The 23,253-nt window shown below is 38.2% G+C and overlaps 1 protein-coding gene across 1 annotated transcript in view; it reads left to right on the top strand.

Moving 5' to 3' along the window:
* lrmda (leucine rich melanocyte differentiation associated) overlaps window positions 1–23,253 on the top strand; it is a 504,290-nt gene that overhangs the window by 428,421 nt on the left and 52,616 nt on the right. The window contains exon 6 of the mRNA XM_057848872.1: window positions 18,896–18,980. Coding sequence (XP_057704855.1) covers window positions 18,896–18,980 — 85 coding nt within the window. The remainder of the gene's footprint in view (window positions 1–18,895; window positions 18,981–23,253) is intronic.

Here is a 23,253-nt window from a genome sequence, read left to right as displayed (position 1 = left end):
GGTTATGTTGTGATAACTATAACAAGAATGTCAGGATGTAAAGCACAGCTCTCAATCTGTTAACAACGTTTGGTTAAAAAAATAAAATCTACTTAATCTGTTGGTTTATTTGCAATCTATCTGATAAACAACTTGCATTGACTTTTGTTCTTAGAGTGACCCAATCTTCATGTTTCATCAATGTGAATCTTTGTATAGCTCTTTGCCAAAATGTGTTATAGTGCAACACTATCAAATTCAAATCTTGATTACTATAAGTTTTACATACCAGCAAAACGTATAAAACACTTTAAAGAGAACCACAGACTTAAAGACATACGCTCTAATAAGCCACAATTGTTCTCTTTTACTAAAATATTTGATTAGAAACACATAAAATATTGCCATTGATTTAAAAATATAGAATATTTAGAATATGTTTTGACCTACAGAGGGCGCCATGTTTTATGCGCGCATTGGAAGTTCAGGGTGGTGATGTAGATTGTCACTGTCACTAAAGGAACGCTACCGGGTTACTCCATTGATGTACCACAAGCATCACGTTTCCTTTGCTCATTAATATTCATGACGTTAGCAATTGTTGCTATGGGGACAACCTGTTTGTCTCTAACAGTAAATGCATGGAGATAGTGTACATATGAGATGTTTACTGAGCTAAGCCTACCAATTCTGTCCGAAAATGATGTCCCTGGTGCCTGGTAAAGATGTGGAAGAACATACAGGTGTTCCGTTAAAGAGATGGCTTGAGTGTGGAGGGCTGAAAAAGACGGGAAAAAGAGCCAACCTGATCCAAAGTTAGCTATTTTATCGACATCTTTTTCTTGTGTGCATTGCCTTACGCCACTGACAATGACATTGTCCTGTTTCAACATTTACCACCATGTGCCCTGTCTTTCTTATATATTATATCCCCTGGTTGTCTCACATTTCTGACCGTTCTTGGGGGCGATTTACATTGCTATTTTTGTGTAGCGATCGCAAATTCCACTCATTGACAGCCAACAAACACTTTTAATTTTTTCATTAATAACAAATCTTAATTCTATAATTTATTTACACTTCCCCCTTACTACAGTTGTTGTTTGTTTTTTTGTTTTTTTTTACAACAGAAAAGGTAACAATGGCAGTCAGATTCCATTTTATTTTATTTTTCAGGTAATTCATTGTCAGACAGAAGCAGCACAGCAAAACGCCACCCTAAAAAATAAGAAAAAATATCAAAATGGCTTACCTCTTCGTCCTCTGAAGGACCATGGCCCCCAACAAAATTTTTACTGCATATGAAATGTGAATGGTTTCACCTTGTTGGCATTAATCTGTTTTTTTGGACGTCAGCACAATTTGATCAATTCTTCATATTTTTCCTCCGAGTTTTTGGTTTCAGGAAACGTATGAAGAAAACATCCTTCATATGTCATAAAGTCTAGAGTCGTTTCTACAAGTTCCACAACAGCAGTGTGTATTTGGCATGTTATTTTTTGAAAGATTACCGGAAAAAACAAGCAGAAATAACATGGATTGTATGCGAGGGCGTGTCTATAATGACCTAATTCAGCATAACGATGGCGGCGGCACGGTCTAAAAATAGCAGTCGTGCGGTATGCTATTCCTTCTGCGCGGAGAAACGTCCAACACATGCGCACATTACATCAAAGGCAAGTACTCAATATTTGTGTTTTTATTGAGTCTTTTTTTACCCTTTTATTGCCTCAAAATAATTGTTTCCCTCTCATACTTTAAGCATTGTGTTTTCTTGTGGTAGTTTTAGAGCAAATTGTTGATCTATAGACCACATTTGTCACGTAGCATATTTAAACCACCCTTATTTGATATTACTACGTTTACGTATTTTCTTAAGGAATCTTTAGTATGTTCTGTCTGTATGCAACTAAACAAAACAAGCTGAATGCGCTTGGTTGTACTTTGGGTGTCAAATTCGCCTGTGGTGGCACGTTTTGCCGGTGTAGCACATTTTAGCAGAACACGTTTTTTTTTCTTCCTACTCTCGTCTCGTCTCATCCCGTCTTTCATGTTCATTTTGCTTTTGCTGCTCATTTTGTGAAATATCGACAACGCTCTCATGCTCATTAATGTTCTTCACGGGTTCGAATTTAAAAGGTTGAACAGATGACATGTTTGTCGCTAGAGTCATACTCTGGAAGTACCGCCACGTCACCACCATGCGACGTCAACAACAATGGCGACCTACTAGTTAAACTAATTTTACAAATTGTATAAAAACGAAAACATCGAGAAGAGTTTCAATATCAAATAATTTTAACTCATAATAACGTTTATCTTAAGAACTACAAGCCTTTTTATCTGTGGATCTCTTTAAAGTTTACATGCTAAGTAGTGAGATTTATCAAGGAACCTAAATTGGAGATAACTAATTGTCATTGGTAGCACTTGTATCTTGATGCAACTGAGAAAAAATGAAGCGAAGAGTAGTCGTGCTCTTCATCTAAATATATTATGGAATAAAGACTTTACAGCATTTTTCAATGTTTTTGAGGGAAAAAAATGTTCTATTTATGAATCCTGTTACTAACTGGCGACCAGTGAGATCCTTTGCCTCTCTACACTAAACAGGATAAGTGTTTTTGAGAATGCTCATCTTTTGTTGTTGTTGTTGTATGTGAAAAAGCTAAAAAAAAAACTCCTGTTGACTTTTGCACAATGCTGTATATCTGAATATATACAGCCGTTGCCTTCCTTAGGTGCTCTATGACAACAAAGACTATAATTTATGAGCTGCAGTGAAGGCAGAACTTGATGAGATTAAACAATTTCATAGCACGAGTGTTTTTCAGAGGGCCTTCTGATTTGTGGCACTGACGCCGCCTGTAAATCTCGTTTATATACCTGCGAGCACGCTCGGGGGAAAAGGGGCGCAATTACCGTTTAAAGGCAGCTACTTCTTTTTATTTTATCTTACTTGGTTTGTCTCCTTCGTCCGTGGCGTGGCCGCTCACCTTGCCGAGTCCTTGTCGAAGGCGAGGAGGGCCCACTGTTATCTTGCCTCACGCGGCGTCTGGAGGTACAAGCAAGGAGGGCGTGCGTGAAGGAGCAGGGAGAGGCACTCCATTTTCAAACGCATTGTTTGCCTGCTGCTCACTTCCCTGTCTGCGTAAATGGAGTAGGGCAGGATGTAATTAGAGAGCCGGGCTTTGCTCCGTGCCATAAAGATGACATGGTGTAATGATACAGCTTACAGGCCCGCTGAGGGTTCTGTCTCGCCACGGAGGATCTGTATGCTCGTTTGCCGGTGACTTATGATCGCTGTGCGAGATGACAGCGTTATCGCCACCGCACGGAGACTCAGACGCGGCGAAGGGGCGGAATTTCACCACCAAAGGATGTCAGGGAATGGGAGTGAGCGGTAGATCGAGAGATAGCTCATCTGGATTTGGAAGTATTCAAGATAATAATCCATATATATACATTTATACATTGACCTTGGGAATTTTCGCCTCCTGGCCACAACATTAGGTACTATAATGACATTTAATATAAAGAGCTTTGTTCTAATTGACATTGGCAGAAGTTTTCATTCCACAGTAGGTATGTTATTTTGAATATTGAGGGGCATTCGTGGTCAACTATGTATGAGGGGATTTGCAAAGTGACTCCTATTTCCATGAAAGTATAGTGTTTAAATGGAAAAGAATGGCTCAAACTGTTATTAAATGAGGTTAACCAAAAATTGCAAGCATTTACCAAAAGGTTTTGTTCCATTACAATTTAGAATTTTTTTCATTCACAAGATTGACTATTTCAAATCTATTTTGTAATTTTTTTTTCTTCTTCATTATGCTCATTAAATACCAGTTAAGTCAAATTTATTTATAGCCTTAAAGCATCGAAAAAGATCCCAAATGGCGTTACAAATAATTAGTTGACTGTGGGCGTGTGAAACCCTTTGATTTTATTGTTATTGAGGGCAATAAACTGTAAATATATTTGACTTTATTCAGCTATGATGACCTTGCTTATAAATAGATGTGAGTTTTTAAAAATATTCTTGATCTTTTGTTGTGGTTGTTGTCGTTTATTAATAATACCGAATATGCATATCACTATTTCTACTAGGGCTGCAGCTATCGAATATTTTAGTAGTCGATTATTCGATGAACTTTTTAGTTCGAATAATCGAGTAATAAAGGATAAATAAATAAATAAATAAAGGAACATAAAACATAACATAAAAACATAAAAAATTAAAAATACCTGAGCTGAGCCTCAAACGGTATAAAAAATAAAATAAATGAGAATCTATATACAACAAAAAAACAGTTGGCTAACTTTCGTAGCAAAAGTCTAGCTTAAATGCTATAAAATGCTACTGTTTTTTTTAAATGCTCTTAACAAATGGTTCAGACACATATTCCCACAAAAATGGCTAAATATATCTATAAACTAAATTACGAATGCAATAAGAAAAAAAAAGAAAATTACCTCAAACAAAACTTGTTGGTCTTAAAACGTAGCAGGATTGATTCAGCCATGTGAAATGAGGTTGACAAGGGGGCCGTGTATCCACTCAATAAAACTGAATGCAAACACTTAAAAAAAAAAAACATTACAACGCCACTTTAATTAAACGAATACTCGAAGCAGCAAAATTTAATTCGAATCTTTTTTTCTAATCGAATACTCGAGTTAATCGATTAATCGTTGCAGCACTAATTTCTACAGCTATAGAATGAATGTTTAAATTTTTTATTGTAAATAATATTTGCTGTATTTTTTATATCTACGTTACTAAGGTATCATTCAGTTTAACAATTATTTTTTTTTCCTTACAGTTTTAATATATTAGCTCTTAGTATACATGAGTGACCATTTGCAATTGTACATCCTCCTAGATAAGTGAGAAAGTGTATAGTGTATTAACCATTCCAGCACACACATATCTACGGTTTGTGTTTTGAAGGTTTGGTTAAATGATATGTACTGTACCGTGGGTGAAGATGTGAGTTGTGTATCTGTCTCGGTTGTCGTACATTTCCCCCGCATGACATCAAGAGATCTCATTATTATGACACATCTCAGGTTTTTCTTTTTCCTGTCCCTTTCTAAACCTCCTTCCCTTTTTCGTATATACAGTATATGCCTTGAGTCAAAATTTGTTTTTCCATTCCGTGATCCAGTCGTCTCGAAGTAAAGAAAATCATCGTCTTTCATAGCATGGCTCACACTTCACATAGCCGCAGTCTATGTTAGGCATTGCTAAGTGACTTCACGTTTCACTCCTGTGAAGAGCTAATTTCCTTTAAGTTCATGTGCCGTTTCTTTCTTTTTTCTTTTTTTTTTTTTTTGCTGCACTTTTTTCTGGGTCCTCTTCAAATGTCTCCCCAGCTTCTAATTGCAAAGGAAACATGGGAGACAAGCCAGTGTGACAGGCCCGCTCCTGGAGTCTTCAATTATTGAGCAACCCTACACTTCAGAAAACAGGCCCGATGTTGGCTGCAGAACTTAAGCGGAACAGAAAGCCTCATCAAGTGTCACATGGCTGAGTTACTGTGTTTGTTGAGCTTAGTTAAACAAAAAATATTTTTGTAAATCACCTTCGTTTGCAGTTGGGTCCAAGAAAAAACGTTAAAATAATGTAGATTCGGGGGGAAAAAATAGTAAGGATGAGTTTACCCAATTTTTTCAATCCCCGACACCAATGATCAATACTATAGCTGTCAGTAATTTTTGTGAATGAATGATTGCCAAGTGCGCAAACGTTTGAAAAAGCAAACCTTAAAAATTGCCAAATAAGCCTGTTTTGAGTCTTATTTTGACCCTATTGACCTTTAAATTGGGATCAATTCAAGTCACATTGATGTGTGCAGGATGAAATGAGAAATATGTCCAGTCATATGACGTCAATGATCCTCACTGTGCTTGATGATTTTTGAGCATGCTAAACTCACATTGCGAAGTGTTATTGAGCCACAACATGACATTTTTTTTCCAGATGAGATAAAGACACAAATGATGGATGGTGTACTCTCTAGATGTTTTAGCTAAGAAATGAAATTACTTGAATGGTAATCCTACTGGATTGAAGTACAACAAGACCGAATAAATTCTTCTTTTTTTTTTAGCAATCTCCCTGTCAGTCCGAGTATTGACAACAGCATTTTATATTGGAAACTTTGCCACAGATGATTGATTCAGTTAGACTTTAAAAGCAAGACTTTGCAAATAATACATTATAACAGTGGTAATCAGGCAAAATGCAACCATAACACAGCCTGTCTGAAACAATATATGTTTTAAGTGCTTTAAATACAGTTGAATTTAAGATTCAACTCCAGAATTGAAGGTTAACTTTTAATCTGCAGCATTAGTGCTGACAGAAAAGGTCAAGACGGACCAAAACAAGAAATAGCCTCGAGCTAATTGTGCTATTTACCTGTAACGCAGCCCTACATTACCATGGCAAATCACCTGTGCTTCTTCCGCAAGACTACACAAAGAAAGGTCGAATGACTTTTTTTTAAAATTCTGCCTTTAAAAAAGCAAAAACCAAACAAGCAGGACCTTGTTAGCATCTGTGAGTCAGGCCAAGGATGATTAAGTTCGGTTAGCACTAAACATTTGCCTTGTTGTCGCGTGTGCTGTTTTGAAACGTCAAAATGCTCTACTGATCGCATGATACATTTAGCTACAGGAGCATCATTGAAGTTGAATGGTTAATCATTAATAAACACACAAGCGCAGACTTTTATCTTGCTAGATCGAGCATTACTTTAATGTGTAATGTTGCTGTAACTGAGTTAGAAAAAAAAAAAACATTAATTTCCGTCTTCTATGGTATAATCTTTTTTGAATTGTCACATCATTTTTTGGGGTTGTCAAATAATTTAATTTTGGGCTACTTTGTTTATCATTTGCTTAACTGAGTGTTGAGAACACTGTATATTCTCGTGTCTGACAATTGTTTGGAAGGCATTAATACTCATATATGTTAATCAATGTGGATGATAATGATGGGGTTATACTAAATACAGTATGTAGCTTACAAGAAAGACTGTATGGACTCCATTACCCAAGATGTCTTGGACAACGGAACGGCTTGTTTATGAATTCATTAAAATAATTGATGACAGCCTTTGTTGCGGGGCTTGGCATGTATATGCTGATTTTGTTGCTAATTAAAGAGTCCACCAGAAAAAGTTTCATTTTATCAACACTGAGTAGCAACTTTTATCAATAATAATACTGGCTAGGCTTGTGCACTAGTTGACAGCCTTTCTCCCCGCCAGTGTTGTCAGCAATGCGTTACTAAGTAACCTGATTACTTTCTTTCAGTAACGAGCAATCTAACATGTTCATTTTTCCAAACCAGTTATCTGATTAAAGTTAGTTACCATGGAGTATTAGTATTTTGTTATTGCCTCATAATGTCTGTAGAATGAAGAATATTGTGGTCATGTACGAAGAGCATTTTGAATAGAAAATGCCAGAAAGGTTCCCACTACGTGTTCGTTTCCATGGTAACCCCTCACTATTACTTCATGTTTTGGTCTCGAGTCAGATGCGCGAAGTGTTGTGGAACTGAGAAAGGCATGGGCCAGGCTGCCAGCGCGGGTGCACATTCGAGCCAAGTGTTGAGATGTGCGAGGGAATGTTGATCTGTGTACGTCCATGAATGAACATGAGTATTTTTCCTTCATTCTTGAGGGTTCCAGCAATCTGTTGGACTCCCTACATGCGTGGTCGTTTCGTAGCTTTGCCGTTGCAACGGCAAGCAGTCATCTCTCCAAGTTGGCAAGCATTGTTTACATCATATTTGTGTTGCACATTTATGCCGTGAGGTGACATGTTAATTGAGCATCTTTGGGATCTGTTGTAAGTCAGATTGAGTGTAAAGTGCTTAGTTGCTGCCACGTTTTTTGGCCAAATTGACCGTGTGTGTACGGCGTACTTCCGGGTTGTGCGCGTGCATCCGCGCCCGCCCCCACCTTTGTGTTTATTGCACTGTAAAAACCATTTGTGTGTTGTTGACAGTGTTGTTAATAACAGCGTTAGAATATAACGGCGTTACTAACGGCGTTATTTTCTTCAGTAGTGAGTAATTTAATTAATTACTTTTTCTCATCTTGGCAACGCAGTTACCGTTAGTGAGGCGGGAAAGGCGTGCGTTACTATGCGTTACTATGTTGGTTGACTGACACGAGAAAAGTCTGAGAAAGACGGACTCACGGAGACGAGAGAGCAGAGCAGGAGTGTGGAGGAGGCAAGGGAGGGTGACGCTTTTGCAAACGCGATGCTACTATGCTAGGTGGCTCCAATAATACCTGACTGTAGCCGATAGCCTACAAACTACGCCCACATGATGCTTCGGTATATATCACATATATAGAGAACTAGATGCCAATGACAGACACGGCGGCATTAGCAACATGTATAATAAAGAACTAGATGCGTTAGTAAACAGCCGCCATCTTAAAGCAGTAGACTTTTCAGGAAGGCTCTGTTGTAGAGAACCTTCATAGGCAACCTAAGTAACTTTTTATCTATAATGCTCCTAAATCGGCAAAACTTAAATCTATCTTTAAATGATGAAACAGTTTTAAAAGTTACACATGTCAAAAATGGACAGAAGGGAACTAATGCAATAACGGGAGCAATTTTAACAACTTTAACGGATGATTCACAACATTAAATGACTTCCACACATAGCAAAGGTTACTATCTAGTTATCGCAGTATCCGCAATACCCCTGTGTCTAGTTAAGTTTAGGGTAAAGAATTGGGCTAGGGCCAATTGTCCCAAAAACCCTTTAAACTTCATGTTGTGTGACCTGTTTTTTTTCCTTTTTTTTTTTTTTTTTTTTTTTTTGAAAATTATCACCAGTTACTTTGCCAAGTAACTAATTACTCTTACATCTTAGTAACTGAGTTACTAACGCAATTACTTTTTGGGAGAAGTAATTTGTAACTGTAATTAATTACTTTTTTAAAGTAAGATTAAAACCACTGGTTGCTGATCATTGTGCAGTCAATTTGAATTGTTTTACAGGGTGACCGAAAAAAAAGTTTACACTGCCAAAATACAACTTAAATGCCATGTTTATTCATCTTAGAATTAGAATTGAATCACAAATTATACCTTATTGTAAAGAACATGTACAGTACACTCTATTTTTCAATGTGTCCTCCCTTAAGTGTCACAACAGCCTCCAGGCGCCTGCGGAACGCTTCTTTACGTAGGATGCTGTCATCTTTTCCCAAGATCTAACAATGGACCTCTCCAAGGCTGCCACAGAAGTTTGTGGCTTCTTACAGGCACTGTCCTCCACAGTTGCCCATATGCTATAATCCAGGGGATTGAGATCTGGACTCTGGAGTGGCCACATATCACCTTGTCAATCAACTTTTTGGTCCGCACAGATCTTCACTTCCAGACCCAGGTTTTCGTGAGGCTGTTCCAGTATCTTTCAGCTTCTTTTTAACTTTGTAGACTGCACATCTGGATATTCTCAGATTTGCTGCAATCTCAGTAGGTGTCAGACCGGCACGCAGCAATTCGGGTACAGCTAAAGTTTTCTTCATTTTCAGCAGAAGCACAGGAATTGTAGAGACGAGAGATTACCAGCTGCATTGAGTGACCTTAATGTATCACTCAAGCATGACAACCTATTTAGATATGTTTCAATTGCTTTTAAACAAGCAGTCAACTGAGTGTAAACTTTTTTTTGGGTCACCCTGTACATTGGCACTGATATGCTGTTAACCCTAACCCGAAATTAATAATTTTTGACATTAGGCTTAATCTTCCAGTTAGCGGGGTCTAATAAGTCAGGGGAGGTGATTTCAACAAATTCCATGGAGTTTGTCAGTTATTTGTTAGTTTCAGGGCTCCGGAGTGGTTAAGCTCGCACGAGTCAATGGTGGTTAAAATCAACTCCTTTGACTAATTAAACCTCCGCTAACTCAAAGATTAAGCCTTGTGTGAAAAATTCTGGTTTTCCCATTCAAATTCAATTATCAGAAAGTCAGTTACATGCAATGACATTTTTCTGTTGTCATTTTTATGTTGAGGCTGCAAAGGGAGAAAACTTGGTAAAAGGTAACTGATAAATTACTTTTAAAGTAACTTAGTTACTTTAAAAATAAAGTAATCAGTAAAGTAACTAGATTACTTTTTTGAGGCGTAGTCAGTCATTAAAAAACTTTTTCAAGTAATCTGTGACAACACTGCTCCCCGCACAGTCCAATCAATGGATGGATGGTCACGAATAGTTTACAGGTTAAAAGTACTGTGAAACCATTTATCATAAATTAGGTTAATAAGAGAAAAGATGCAGACATGTTACATTATAATAATTCATTAGAAGTCTAGGCAACATTGTAGTATACCTGCATGTTTGTACGCACAAGCTTCAAGCTGTATCTTATGGTGTAGTTTGCATTATTTATTATACTGCCTCTGCTCGACACTGTTAGATGGTTTTTTATAGTTTATTTTTCGAAAAGTTCTTCTATTCCTTTTGTTCACCTAAACTTTAAATGATTAAAACAAAACAAAAAAACAATCAAAGCTAAGCGACAACATTAAACGTTGACTCCAATGAGTTCACGAGTGGCGTCCCCTCTGATCTGCTGTGCGATCACAAGGCGGCAGCACTTTACAGAGACGAGACGACAAACAAGAGTTTCTCGCAAAAGACACAAAACAAGTAGTTTGATATAGACCCAAAGAGAAAATATATCAAAAGACATTTTTCTACATGTCTTTTGCAAGTACAAAAAGCCCAAGTGGTGTCAGGAGAAAACAAAACAGAAGGCTTGTTTTTTGCAACAATTGCTTTAAGCTACAAAAATCTCCTTCAGTCCCAAGCCTCCCCTCAATGTCAGCCCCCTGCACTCCTCGTCACCCCCCCTCCCTCTTGGTTCTGCCAGGCAGGACAGGGCCCTCCGTGCACTCTGATAGGTTGCAAGCTGATGCTTAGCAACAACATTCCTGTGCCCCAAGTAGCAGTAAGCCTCTGGCTGAACCCTTTCATGTGGCTGTCAGGCCACATTTATTTCCTTTTAGCACTTTGTCTACTTGTCCAGATGTATAAGGAGATAAAACAGCCTGCTGTTTACACCGCTCACCCTCTGTAGCGCCGCTGTAATTAGATTGTATGGCCGCTCTGTCTTCAACTGTGAGGTGAGGCTGGGTCGACGTGGGATTTGTTGGGATGAGCCGGGATGCGCATTCGCCATCTAGACTACAAATACGTTTAAAGAGTTGGTAGAACCTCTTTCGGAATGTTCCAAACTCACTGTGTGATTGAGAGTAATAATTCTTCCTGGTGAATTTTCGAAATAACTCTGCATAGTTCAACTGCAATTGGCATACATTATGATATAGCTGTGGGATTGATTAACGTTAACCCCAAAATGTTACGAAATCAAAGCCTTTCACATCTGCCGTCAGGGAAGTATTTATGTGGGAAATATGGTGCTTTCGGTAAAATTTGTGCTAGAGCAGGGGTGTGCAAATTATTCCACAAACTGCCACAGTGGGTGCGGGTATCCGTTTCAAACCATTCACCAATCTGGTGTCTTGCAAGCACAATTAGTTGAACGCAGTCAGTTGCCTCTTGTTTCAGCAAAAAACATCATTGGTTAAACTGTCTGTGGTGGATCCATTAAAATAGAGACCACGACCCACTACGGCCTTTGAGGACAGGTTTGCCCACCTCTGTGCTAGAACCTTCTTTGATTTTGGTCTGAATATGGATGTTGTTTTCACTTTAATGTCTTGGCAAGAAAAAAACAATTCAGATTCAAGAAGGAAGCCATACAATTTGCTTTGCGAATGTGCTGTACTGAATGTAAGTGTAGTAAGTCCAGTTAGGACTTAAAACTTTTAACAAAATAGAACCATGGCCCACACCCTGCAACTGTCATCCTGAGATGTTTATGTTTTGCCTTGCCTCCTATCCCTTCCTACTCCTGTCTTGTAGTGACACATTGGAAGTAATAATCACTATTGCCTCTGGCTTTATCAGCATATTTTCCCATCATAACACAGAAAAGGCATCAGCACAACAAGTCCTGATGCAGTGATGTATTATCCAGCGCAGGCCATCATCTTTCATGGTGACATCTAACAGAGCTTCCTTTTCTCTGCAGCCACTCACTTTCTTCTTCTTGTTCTCCTCTTCGCCGTTCAGCTTTTTATTAACACACAGATTGCTCGCCTGTGAATTTGCAACACATTGTCATGGGCTATGGTGATAACTCACACCGAACAGAGACAATAATGACGTGACCACTCAGCATATGCCCCGGGCCTGGCAAATTAAAACAATGCTCAGTTTGATGAGCAGACTAATCTGGACAGCAGAGAGAGAGAGAGAGAGAGAGAGAGAGAGAGGGAGAGAGAGAGAGAGAAGGGGGAGTGAGGATGAGGGGAGGGAAGGAGTGTATTAAATACACAAAACAGCAGCACCTCCCTCTGTTCAGTGTAGGTACAACCAGAGAAAAAGGTAAGCAGGGCTTCAACAAGAGTCATAAAATAACCTATTATGTATATACAGTATACATATGTACATGTGTGTGTCTGTGTGTGTATGCATGTATAAATTCAATACATAAATATTTTGGGGTTGATTTTTTAATATACATGCATTTTCACCGATTACCAGTGAACATTAAGAAATAGTTTAATATTAACAACGCATAAAATAAAAATTAAAAGCCACTGCTTCTAATTGCCATTGATTGCATATACATCTTTACAGGAATAGATTTGTTCATGTATTTTTATTGAATCAAACTTGCAGTTGCATAATATTATTATTATCCATACTTTATTTTTATTGTTTTGTATTTTAAATTGTCCTGTGTCATAATTTGATTCCTTACAAGGCACCTGAGCAACTTGAAAGCTAACCCTTCTCATCACCCGAGCATTGCTGTTGTCCTGGATTATTGACAGAGGTATATTAAGCACAGGCAACCACCACAGAGGGGAGGATCAGTACAAGGCAAATGAGAAGCTGATTGATGTTCAGTGGGTGGGGGGGATCATCTCAACGATTAGGACGAGATGTGACAAGCAAAGCTATTGAATGGGGTTTGCTTGTTTGATCAGTTGGCACAAGGTGAATGGGTGGCGTCACGCGACCCGCCGGGTGTGTGGCATTCCTGAAGGCAAGGTGACTCCAGTCCCTCGAGATAGAAATTGGGACGTTAGGGCAGGGCTAAGGCCCAATTCACTCCATTGCCTCCCCCAGCATCCTGCAGCAGGAGTCTGTGGGTGGTGCTGCTAATAATGTGACAACTAGGGAGATGAATTGTGGCCAAGCAGCTGGATTATAGGCAGAAATGAGGCCCGGGTTTATGGTTTTTCAAGTGGAACAGGAAACGAGGCAAAGCAGGGGCGCAAATTTAACCATGATGCCGCTGAGAGGAATGTGGATGCACAAGAGTTGAAACCCCAAAGTGGAACATGCTAAAGTGGGAGATTTGAAAGTTGAGACAAAGTTTTCCAGAGAGGACATAATTTTTGAGACTTTGAGGCATAAATCCACAAGTGTGTTTTGCTTTTCCTGTTTTAGCACCAAAATGAAACATCACTGGCTGGCACTTTCTTTCTTGCTGTTAGATGCTAAAATGTAAAAAAAACTTAAGTACTGTTACATTATATTTGTCTAAAACACTACTTAGCCATTTTTCATCACACTAGATTTGTGCTATCAACATTGAGGTGTGTTAAACAAGTTAGGGTTAATTATTGTGTGCAATAAAAACGGGGGGTTGTCATTGCACGTAATTCGCTTCCTTATATATGATTTTAAAATTAAGATTTTTCCGGTACAATATTGTCTGTAAAAGTTGTATAGCAATAAAACAAACAACAAAAATAACTGTATGAACAATGTTTTTATTTTTTTATTTTATAATTATTAGGGCTGTCAAACGATTAAAATTTTTAATCAAATTAATTACAGCTTATAAATTAATTAATCGTAATTAATCGCAATTAATCACAATTCAAACCATCTATTAAATATGCCATATTTTCCTGTAAATTATTGTTTGAATGGAAAGATAAGACACAAGATGGATATATACATTCAACATACGGTACATAAGGACTGTATTTGTTTATTATAAGAATAAATCAACAAGATGGCATAAACATTATTAACATTCTGTAAAAGTGATCCATGGATAGAAAAGACTTGTAGTTCTTAAAAGATAAATGTTAGTACAAGTTATAGAAATTTTATATTAAAACCCCTCTTAATGTTTTCGTTTCAATAAAATTTGTAAACTTTTCAATCAAAAAATAAACTACTAGCCCGCCATTGTTTGAAGTTATGAGTTATGTCGACTCAAACAATTAATTGAAGCTAGAAAAGAACTGCAGTTATATATTTTGGACATTGATGTATATCAAACTGGAAAAACTCCATACAGGACTTAGGAATTACAGTAATAACAGTTATAGATCTTCATACGAGTAAAAAAGTAAAACATTGCCTTTTTTACGTTCAGTATGTATGTTACATTATACGACAAAAATGCACTGCAGTGGTTCCGCCCAGGGGATACAGTTTTTGACGGGGGTAACTACATTGTCACGACACCAGCAGGCATACAATATTCAATGGATGAACTTGGCGAAAAGTATAGCTGTCGTAAGCAGTCTGATTTAGAATTTCCCTCAAGAATGATGGGAAACAAAAAACACTCATTTTCAACTTATTATTATAGATATTCTTGTAAGTTATTTTATTGCTGAAACTGTATTTCGGGGTCATCAACATTTGTGCCCTCCCTCCCCCAAAAGTCAAACTCTGCCTATGAATAAAATTGCTTTTCATCTGAAACTAAAATTACATACATTTAATATTTTCAGCATTTTTATTTCCATTTTGTCAAAAAATATTGTCAACACAGATTTTCTTGAACATTTGTGATGCATGTTTAAAGCTACATGCCCACCTCTAATGCCAGTTATGTCAGTTCATTAATATCCTTGAATTACATAAAATACATGCAGTAGAAAATATATTGACGAGCAGGAAAATGATCAGCGAACTTAGTCAACAAACATTTTTATTTTAAACTTTCAAATACTCTCCAATAAATTTGTGTTGTGCTCAAAAGATGATTTGTGTAACTTTGTTCACATTTGGACTTAGTTCAGTGTTAGTCTTCAATGTGTACAGTAAGCGAGGCAAGGCAAATGTATTAGTATAGCTCAATTCAAGACTGAATATATTATTCAATATAATATTCAATCATTTGAACAAAGAAATTTAAATTAAAAAGAATACATTGAAAAAAAACACAAATAAAAAAACTATATGAAAGTTACATTAAAATCAGCAAGGCACTATTCAAAAACAAAAACTTAAAATAGGAAAGAGCACAAGTCATACATTGCAGATTTGTACAGTAATGGCAGTTATGAATATGCTATTGTAAACAATAGTGTTTTGGCCCTTGTTAAATGAACTATCTGTTTGAGCACACCTCAGATCTTGAGGTCATTTGTTCCACAGTGGAAGACGATAATAACTGAATGTCACGTACCCTACTTGCTTCTTCTTTGTGGAACACACACACACAAAAACCGTTCAGATGACCTAAGGTGTCTGGATGTCGCATAGGGATCAAGCAAATCGAGCAAATATTTTGGTCCAAGGCCATTAAGTGTTTTGTCGACCAGCAGAAGCCATTTTTACTTGTATTGGTGAGGATTCTGGCAGCAGAATTCTGGATAAGCTGCAGCATCCTGGTTGATTTTTGTTTAGACCTGTAAATACGCCACTGCAATTATCCAATCTGATAAAAATGAAATGCATGGGTAGGTTTTTCCATGTCAGACATAAAGCCCCCCTTTTTTAGGTGGTTAAAGGCAGATATAGCAATAAACTTTAGATGATTTAGTTCAAGTCTGAGTCAATATTTACACCAAGATTTCTGAGATGATATATTGCTGTCATTGGCATTGAACCAAGGTCAGGGTTGATCTTTGTCCTTTCTTGGGGCCAAAAATCAACTTTTGTCTCTGCATTTACCTTACTGACCAAAAGTATTGGCACCCCTGCAATTTTGTCAGATAATGCTCAATTTCTCCCAGAAAATGATTGCAAATAAAAATGCTTTGGTAACAATATCTTCATTTATTTTGCTTGCAATAAAAAACACAAAAGAGAATGAAAAAAAAATCATTATCATTTTCCGCAAAACTCCAAAAATGGGCCGGACCAAAGTATTGGCACCCTCAGCCTAATACTTGGTAGCACAACCTCTAGACAAAATAACTGCGAACAACCGCTTCTGGTATCCATCAGTGAGTTTCTTAAAATGCTCTGCTGAAATTTTAGACCATTCTTCTTTGGCCAACTGCTCCAGGTCTCTGAGTTTTGAAGTGTGCCTTCTTCAAACTGCCATTTTCAGATCTCTCTGCAAGTGTTCTATGGGATTCAGGTCTGGACTCATTGCTGGCCACTTTAGAAGTCTCATTTTCTAGTGCTTTTTGAAGTGTGTTTTGGGTCATTTTCCTGCTGGAAGACCCATGACCTATGAGGGAGACCCAACTTTCTCACACTGGGCCCTACATTATGCTGCAAAATTTGCTGGTAGTCTTCAGACTTCATAATGCCATGCACACAGTCAAGCAGTCCAGTGCCAGAGGCAGCAAAGCAACCCCAAAACATCAGGGAACCTCCGCCATGTTTGACTGTGGGGACCGTGTTCTTTTCTTTGAAGGCCTCATTTTTTTCCCTGTAAACTCTATGTTGATGCATTTTCCCAAAAAGCTCTACTTTTGACTCATCTGACCAGACAACATTCTTCCAACACGTTTTTGGCTTTCTCAGGTAAGTTTTGGCAAGCTCCAGCGGGGCTTTTTTATGTCTCTGGGTCAGAACTGGGCTCTTCCTGGGTATCCTACCACAGAGTCCCTTATCATTCAGATGCAAACGGATAGTATGGGTTGACACTGTTGTAGCCTCGGACTGCAGGACAGCTTGAACTTGTTTGGATGTCAGTAGAGATTCTTTATCCAGCGTCAGCACAATCTTTCGTTGAAATCCCTCGTCAATTTTTCTTTTCCATTCACATCTAGGGAGGTTAGCCACAGTGCCATGGGCTTTACACTTATTGATGACACTGCACGTGGTAGACACAGGAACATTCAGGTCTTTGGAGATGGACTAGCCTTGAGATTGCCCATGCTTCCTCACAATTTTGCTTCTCAAGTCCTCAAACAGTTCTTGGGTCATCTTTTCTCCATGCTCAATGTGGTACACACAACGACACGGGAGAGAGGTTGAGTCAACTTTAATCCATTTTAACTGGCTGCAAGTGGGATTTAGTTATTGCCCCCACCTGTTATGTGCCACAGGTAAATAACAGGTTCTGTTAATAACACATTTAGAGAAGCATCACATGATTTTTCAAAGGGTGCCAATACTTTTGTCCGGCACATTTTTGGAGTTTTGTGTAAAATGATAATGACTTTTTTTCATTCTCTTTTGTGTTTTTTCATTGCAAGCAAAATAAATGAAGATATTACTACCAAAGCATTTGCAATTGCAATAATTTTCTGCGGGAAATTGAGCATTATCTGACAGAATTGCAGGGCTACCAATACCTTTGGCCAGCACTGTATCTGGAATAAATTTTGGCACATCCATGCATTGATTTGATGAATGTGTACAGTATGTTCTCACTTTACCTTTTGTGTATGAGGAATTCCATAGAAGTTCAGCACTGATGCTTCTTAACAGATTTTGAACCACTGCACTTTCACTGTCATAACACAGCTTCCATTTCCAGGCTGTTTCTTTCCAAATCACTGTCTACTAGCACACGTGGAGCAAAGTCACTTTTTCTCCACGTTGATGTAATATGAGACACATGCTGGCCCGACCTTAATGCCTTTCAGAGATCCTATCTGAAAGCACATTATGTGATCTGTTTCAATTCAACATGCTCTCCTTGCCCGTGATAAATATGGTTCCATTTAGCAGAGCGGGCCATTGCATTTCTCAAGGTTATGCATGACCATGTAGAGGAACAACAATAAAAGAAAAATGCACCGCCAAAACCATCGCTAATATGTATTTGTCAGTTGAGTCTCTTTCTATGATTAAAGGCCCGGTGGATTCCTTTCTGCAGGAAAGGAAAGTATTTCTGCAAAGGCATCAGATATGGCCGTGTCATGATGAAGTACCTCCTCCGCTAGTTAAAACGCTAAGGGAAGGAAGGAGGATGTTTTGGACCTTGAAAGTGCACAAAGAACAAAAACACAACAAACTGTTGACCTTCTTTAGGGACGTTATGTACTCATTGATTCAGGATTCTGTTTTTTTTTTTTTTTTTTCCTGCAAGTTGAATTTGCTTCACTTTCCTGAAGTGTCAAGCTGTTTGTGCAGTGAGGAATCCATGCATTTGTAATTATAATACGTGACTGTTCAGATATTAAACTTGTTGTTCAGTGTTGTGGTTTAATAAATCATGTAGAATTTAACAAGATTTATTCAGTTCAAACTTGTTTTTTAGTGGGAATTCCCAAGAACACTTTTCCAGGATTTCCAAATTTCTCTATTGGATATACTGTAATGTAGCTAACCAATGGTTTTAATCACCATTTTTCATACAAGAATAAAGAGAAATCAAGTCATGCATGATGATTGCTTTCACTCCACATATTATTTGACCTTTGCGGCATATTTTTTGAGAAACGTTTATGTTTTGTGTCGATTCACCATTACGATGTAAAAATACATTAATCAACTGAACAGTGGAAGCCTTTGTTGAACTTTTGTTATGATGTTGGACTAGGACCGGCTTTCCCAACTATTTGACATTATGTCACAAGCAGTCAAAGCTATTTTCATTAAAATACTCTTTGCGTGTCTCCTCACTCGCAGCCGCCCAACGAAGCTGGATTTGAGAACCGCCCTCTGCCCTACACGCCTCTACCCCGAGGATCCAGAGATGCTAGAAACCACAAAGGTAAGGGCAAAATGAAGACCTCATAGACTTCGTAACCTTTTCAAAGCAGCCTCTGTGATACACAGAAATGCAATTAATAGCAACAGGATGAAATATGCATTCAGTCAAACTCCAAGCCCACAGATTATGTAAAAAAAGTCTTTACTCCGACAAAAGCTGAGAATGGGAATTATTGAACTTCAGCGAAATGAACTAATTGTATTTTTAGTCTATTGATCTCATCTCATCAGTCTGATGTGTTGATAGTGGGAATGAATTGAATTAATCCTTATTAAATCCGGTCCGAGTGTACGAGTGGGAGCGTACAACGATCCTTGATCTGTTGGTACCAGACATTGATTAGCACTCATATTGACCCAAAGTAGTCAGCTGTCTTAATTGTATCAATTATGACATTCTGGTTAACTTTCCTTCGGACAAAAGAGTATCGTGATTTGTGACAACAAATTATATATAAAATGGTAAACAGCCATCATATCCCTATGAATAACTACAAGGTGTATCATCTACTCAATATTCATCAGTGCCTTCCCAAAAAATACTAGTCACGACTGGATATTGAAGACTTAAGTCCCTAGTTAAACTTTGTGAATAAATAAATGTGTATACAGTGGTACTCTACGAAGTTAATTCATTCCAGGACCTTGTTTGTGAGTAGAAATTGTCGTATGTTGAGCAGGATTTTCCTATAAGAATGCATTATAATTCCATTAATTCGTTCCACAGCCCGAAAACCTACTAAATAACTTAATAAATGCTGCTGGTACTATTGTAAATAGCAATTACACAGAGCAAAACAAATACATTATAAATAAAAATCAGAGTAATAAAATAATAATAGTGATAATAATAATAATAATAATTGTAATAATGTAACGAATCGGGGTCTAATGTGGCAGATGTGTTTTGCGTGGTGTACCTGAATGCACTGGGTAGCTGACTTGAGTGATAGAAGGACTTTTTACTTTCACTTTGTTCAGCTGCAGCAGACAGTAGGAATGCAGTGTTGCACAAGTTCTGAAATAAATTATTAAAAACCTGACAAACCTGGCTATTTTTTGGCGATGTTACCACAATAATAATTGTCACTTTAACTTATAAAGACTGGCGGAGGTCAGAGGAGGACCGTCGAGATCATAGACATTCTACGGCCGTACTGTAGTGCCACTTCACTGACGCTCATATTTTTTAATCATTTCAATCTTCAACGGTAAGCCTCACCTTTTTTCTTTTTTTTCACCACCTGCACTTACATTCTTGGAAACCATCTTGATTTCTCTCACAAGAAAATCTGCCGTGCGTTTGTCTTGCGGAAAAAAGAAAAAACTGCAGTGCTGTCATAAATCTGCGTATTCCGAGAATGTCATAGGATATAGAAACAAATGGCGAGTCAAAGTTTATGTCGAATGTCGAAAACATCGTGTGTCAAAGCAATCGTATGTCGAGGTACCACTGTATTTGCTAATGCTGAAAGTGGAGCCACAAAGATATTTTGCCAACACAAACCACTTGTTATGAGCACTATTGCTTTACCAGAGTGACGTACACAAAGAACCACTGTGTTCCGACGCAAAACCCACTTATAGTGCCAAGGACAGATCAGTGTCATCCGAGCCTGACTGGTATAGCAGCTCCGATCAGACGAGTCATTTGCTTTGTCCAAGTCTGACCAGGCTAAGAAGAGTCCATTTAAAGGTGAAGACATCTTACAGATGCAATATTTTCCATTCCGTCTCAGATCCGAGCACTGGCGACAGTCTCCATTTGTTTTTTTTGTTCGTTCGTTTGTTTTTTTTTTTTTTTTTAAACAATATAGCACTGCTGCATCAGATAACAGCCCTCATCTTCACCCCTTTTGTCATCTCTGACTGGATGCCTCTTTGCACATACTGTTCTAGGTTAGTTATTATATTTTACTAAATAAAAAAAACATTATCAAAATCAAACCCAAACAACGGAGTGTTTACTTGGGTTAAATTTAGGGTATAAACAATTTGGATGAAACTATATGAGTATGATTGTTTGATTTTCAGTGAAATATAGTTTTCACAGTGTTATATGCCATCTGTGAACTTCAAATATAGTGAATCTTTACACTTTGAGAAGCAGACCAACCTGTTTATTTGTTTATTTATTTTTTGTGGAGGGAAGCTATATTGTCTTTTCCTGTTTTAACACTCCACTGTGTCCACCCCCTCCACACTGTCACCTGTGTCAAGATGTGCCAGAGGTAATTTCAGCTGCTAGTAGCTCCCAGAGGATGGCAGCACTGGCAGGACTCAGCCCCTTGGGATAAAAGTGGATGGAAACAGCAAGGACACAAGTCCAGAATAAGCTCCTGTCTTGGCTGCCTTGACGAGGCAAACTGAAGGAGACAAGGCAGCGAATAGACGTAAAAGCAGGATTAAAAAGAAGATATGGAAGCGTTTCATAGAGTGAGTCTGACATCGAACAAGAGGAAAAGATTAAGGCGAGATGAAGAGACAAGGGGAATGGTCGGGATAGGACTTAAAAATCACCCTAAAAATGCACTGAGGAGGTGGGTGGGGGGGGGGGGGGGGTTGTTGAAGAGTCTGCTTGAAGGCGTGACACAGAGGGAAGTGGACTATGTGGTCTGGCAGAGGGGCCCGAGGATCCTCCACGACTGTCACCTTAACTCTAAATCCCAAGACTGCTCCCCATTGTCCGGTCTACTCTGAATCTAACAGTCCATAAGTGAGTCCCAGCCAGTGTGTCTCATATATAAACTGGTTCGCCTGATGTTACGTGTCGTCTGCTTGGATTTACTTTGCTCATTTTTTTTTTTTTTTAGGTCTGTGGTATATTTCACACTCTGTCAAGTTAGCAATGATAGCATAAAGGAGAGGAAAAAAAATAACTGTCCTCAGTACAAAGAGCCCTAACAACAAAATGTATGGCTGTAAAATACCGTAACTGCAATTAAACTACATCATTTGTATTCCCACACTAGTACGTGTTGGCGGCAAGCGGCTAAATTCATTTTACATATATGTGACTGCAGGTACAATTAACTGCCGAATGGCGTACTGCACGCATGCTATTTTTAGACCGTGACGTCGCATCGTAAAGCGGAAGTAAAGCTGAAGTGGGACATTATAGACCCGCCCTCGCATAGAAACAACGTAATTTGTGCTACCTTTCGCCGGTAATCTTTCAAAAACGAACATGCCGATCACGCATTGCTTTTTTTGGAACTTGTAGAAACTACTCTAGACATTACGACACATGAAGGATGTTTTCTTCATACGTTTCCGGAAACCAAAAACTCGGGAGGCAAAAATGTGAAGACCGAATCAACTTGCGCGGACTTTAACACCAGCACAGTGAATCCATTCACATTTCATATGCAGTAAACATTTTGTTGGGTTGGCATGGTCTTTCAGAGAACAAAGAGATAAGCCATTTTTATATTTTTAACTTATTTTTTTAGCGTAACGTAGCGTTTGTGCCGTGCTGCTTCTGTCTGACAATGAATGACCTGAAAAGAATTACAATGGTATCTGACTGCCACTGTTACCGTTTCTGTTATATATGATAGAATTAAGATTTGTTATCAATGAAAAAATTAAAAGTGTTGGTTGGCTGTCACTGAGTAGCATTTGGGATCGCTACACATGGCTAACTAAATTACCCCCAAGAACGGTCAGAGACGTAGGACAACCAGAGGATATATAAGAAAGACAGGGCTGATGGTAAAGGATAGCTTGTTGAAACAGGAGAATGTCATTGTCAGTCGCGTCGATAAAAAAGCTAAGGCTATGCTTAGGTCGGCTCGTTTTTTTTTTTTTTTTTTGTCTTTTTCAGCCTTCGATACTCAAGCCATCTCTTTAACTGAACATTTTTATGTTCTTCCACGTCTTTGCCAGTGAATTTGGCACCAGGCACATCATTTTCGGAGGGAATTGGTAGGTTTGGCTCTGTAAACATCTCCTTTGTACACAATTTCCATTCATTTCCTATTAGGGACAAACGGTGGCTTGTCTCTACTTAGCAACAGTAGCTAATTTCATGAATATTAATGAGCGGAAGTGACGTGTTGTTTGCGGTACACCATTAAAGATTAGTCATGAGAAATAGACAGTATATGTACATTTTCAATGATACTATATTTGGATTACCGTCATTAATATGATAAAATAACTTCCGTAATAAAAAAGTAGGATGTTTTATTTCTAAATCAGATCACCTTTAGGCAGTTTCGTTTTCGGTCAAAATTCGCTTCTACTAGTATGTCCGAGCTATACGTTCAGTT

The sequence above is a fragment of the Corythoichthys intestinalis genome, chromosome 10, assembly GCF_030265065.1.
Source record: "Corythoichthys intestinalis isolate RoL2023-P3 chromosome 10, ASM3026506v1, whole genome shotgun sequence".
Lineage (NCBI taxonomy): Eukaryota > Metazoa > Chordata > Actinopteri > Syngnathiformes > Syngnathidae > Corythoichthys > Corythoichthys intestinalis.
The sequence above is the reverse complement of the archived record's forward strand: the minus strand, read 5'-3'. Positions and strand labels throughout refer to the sequence as shown.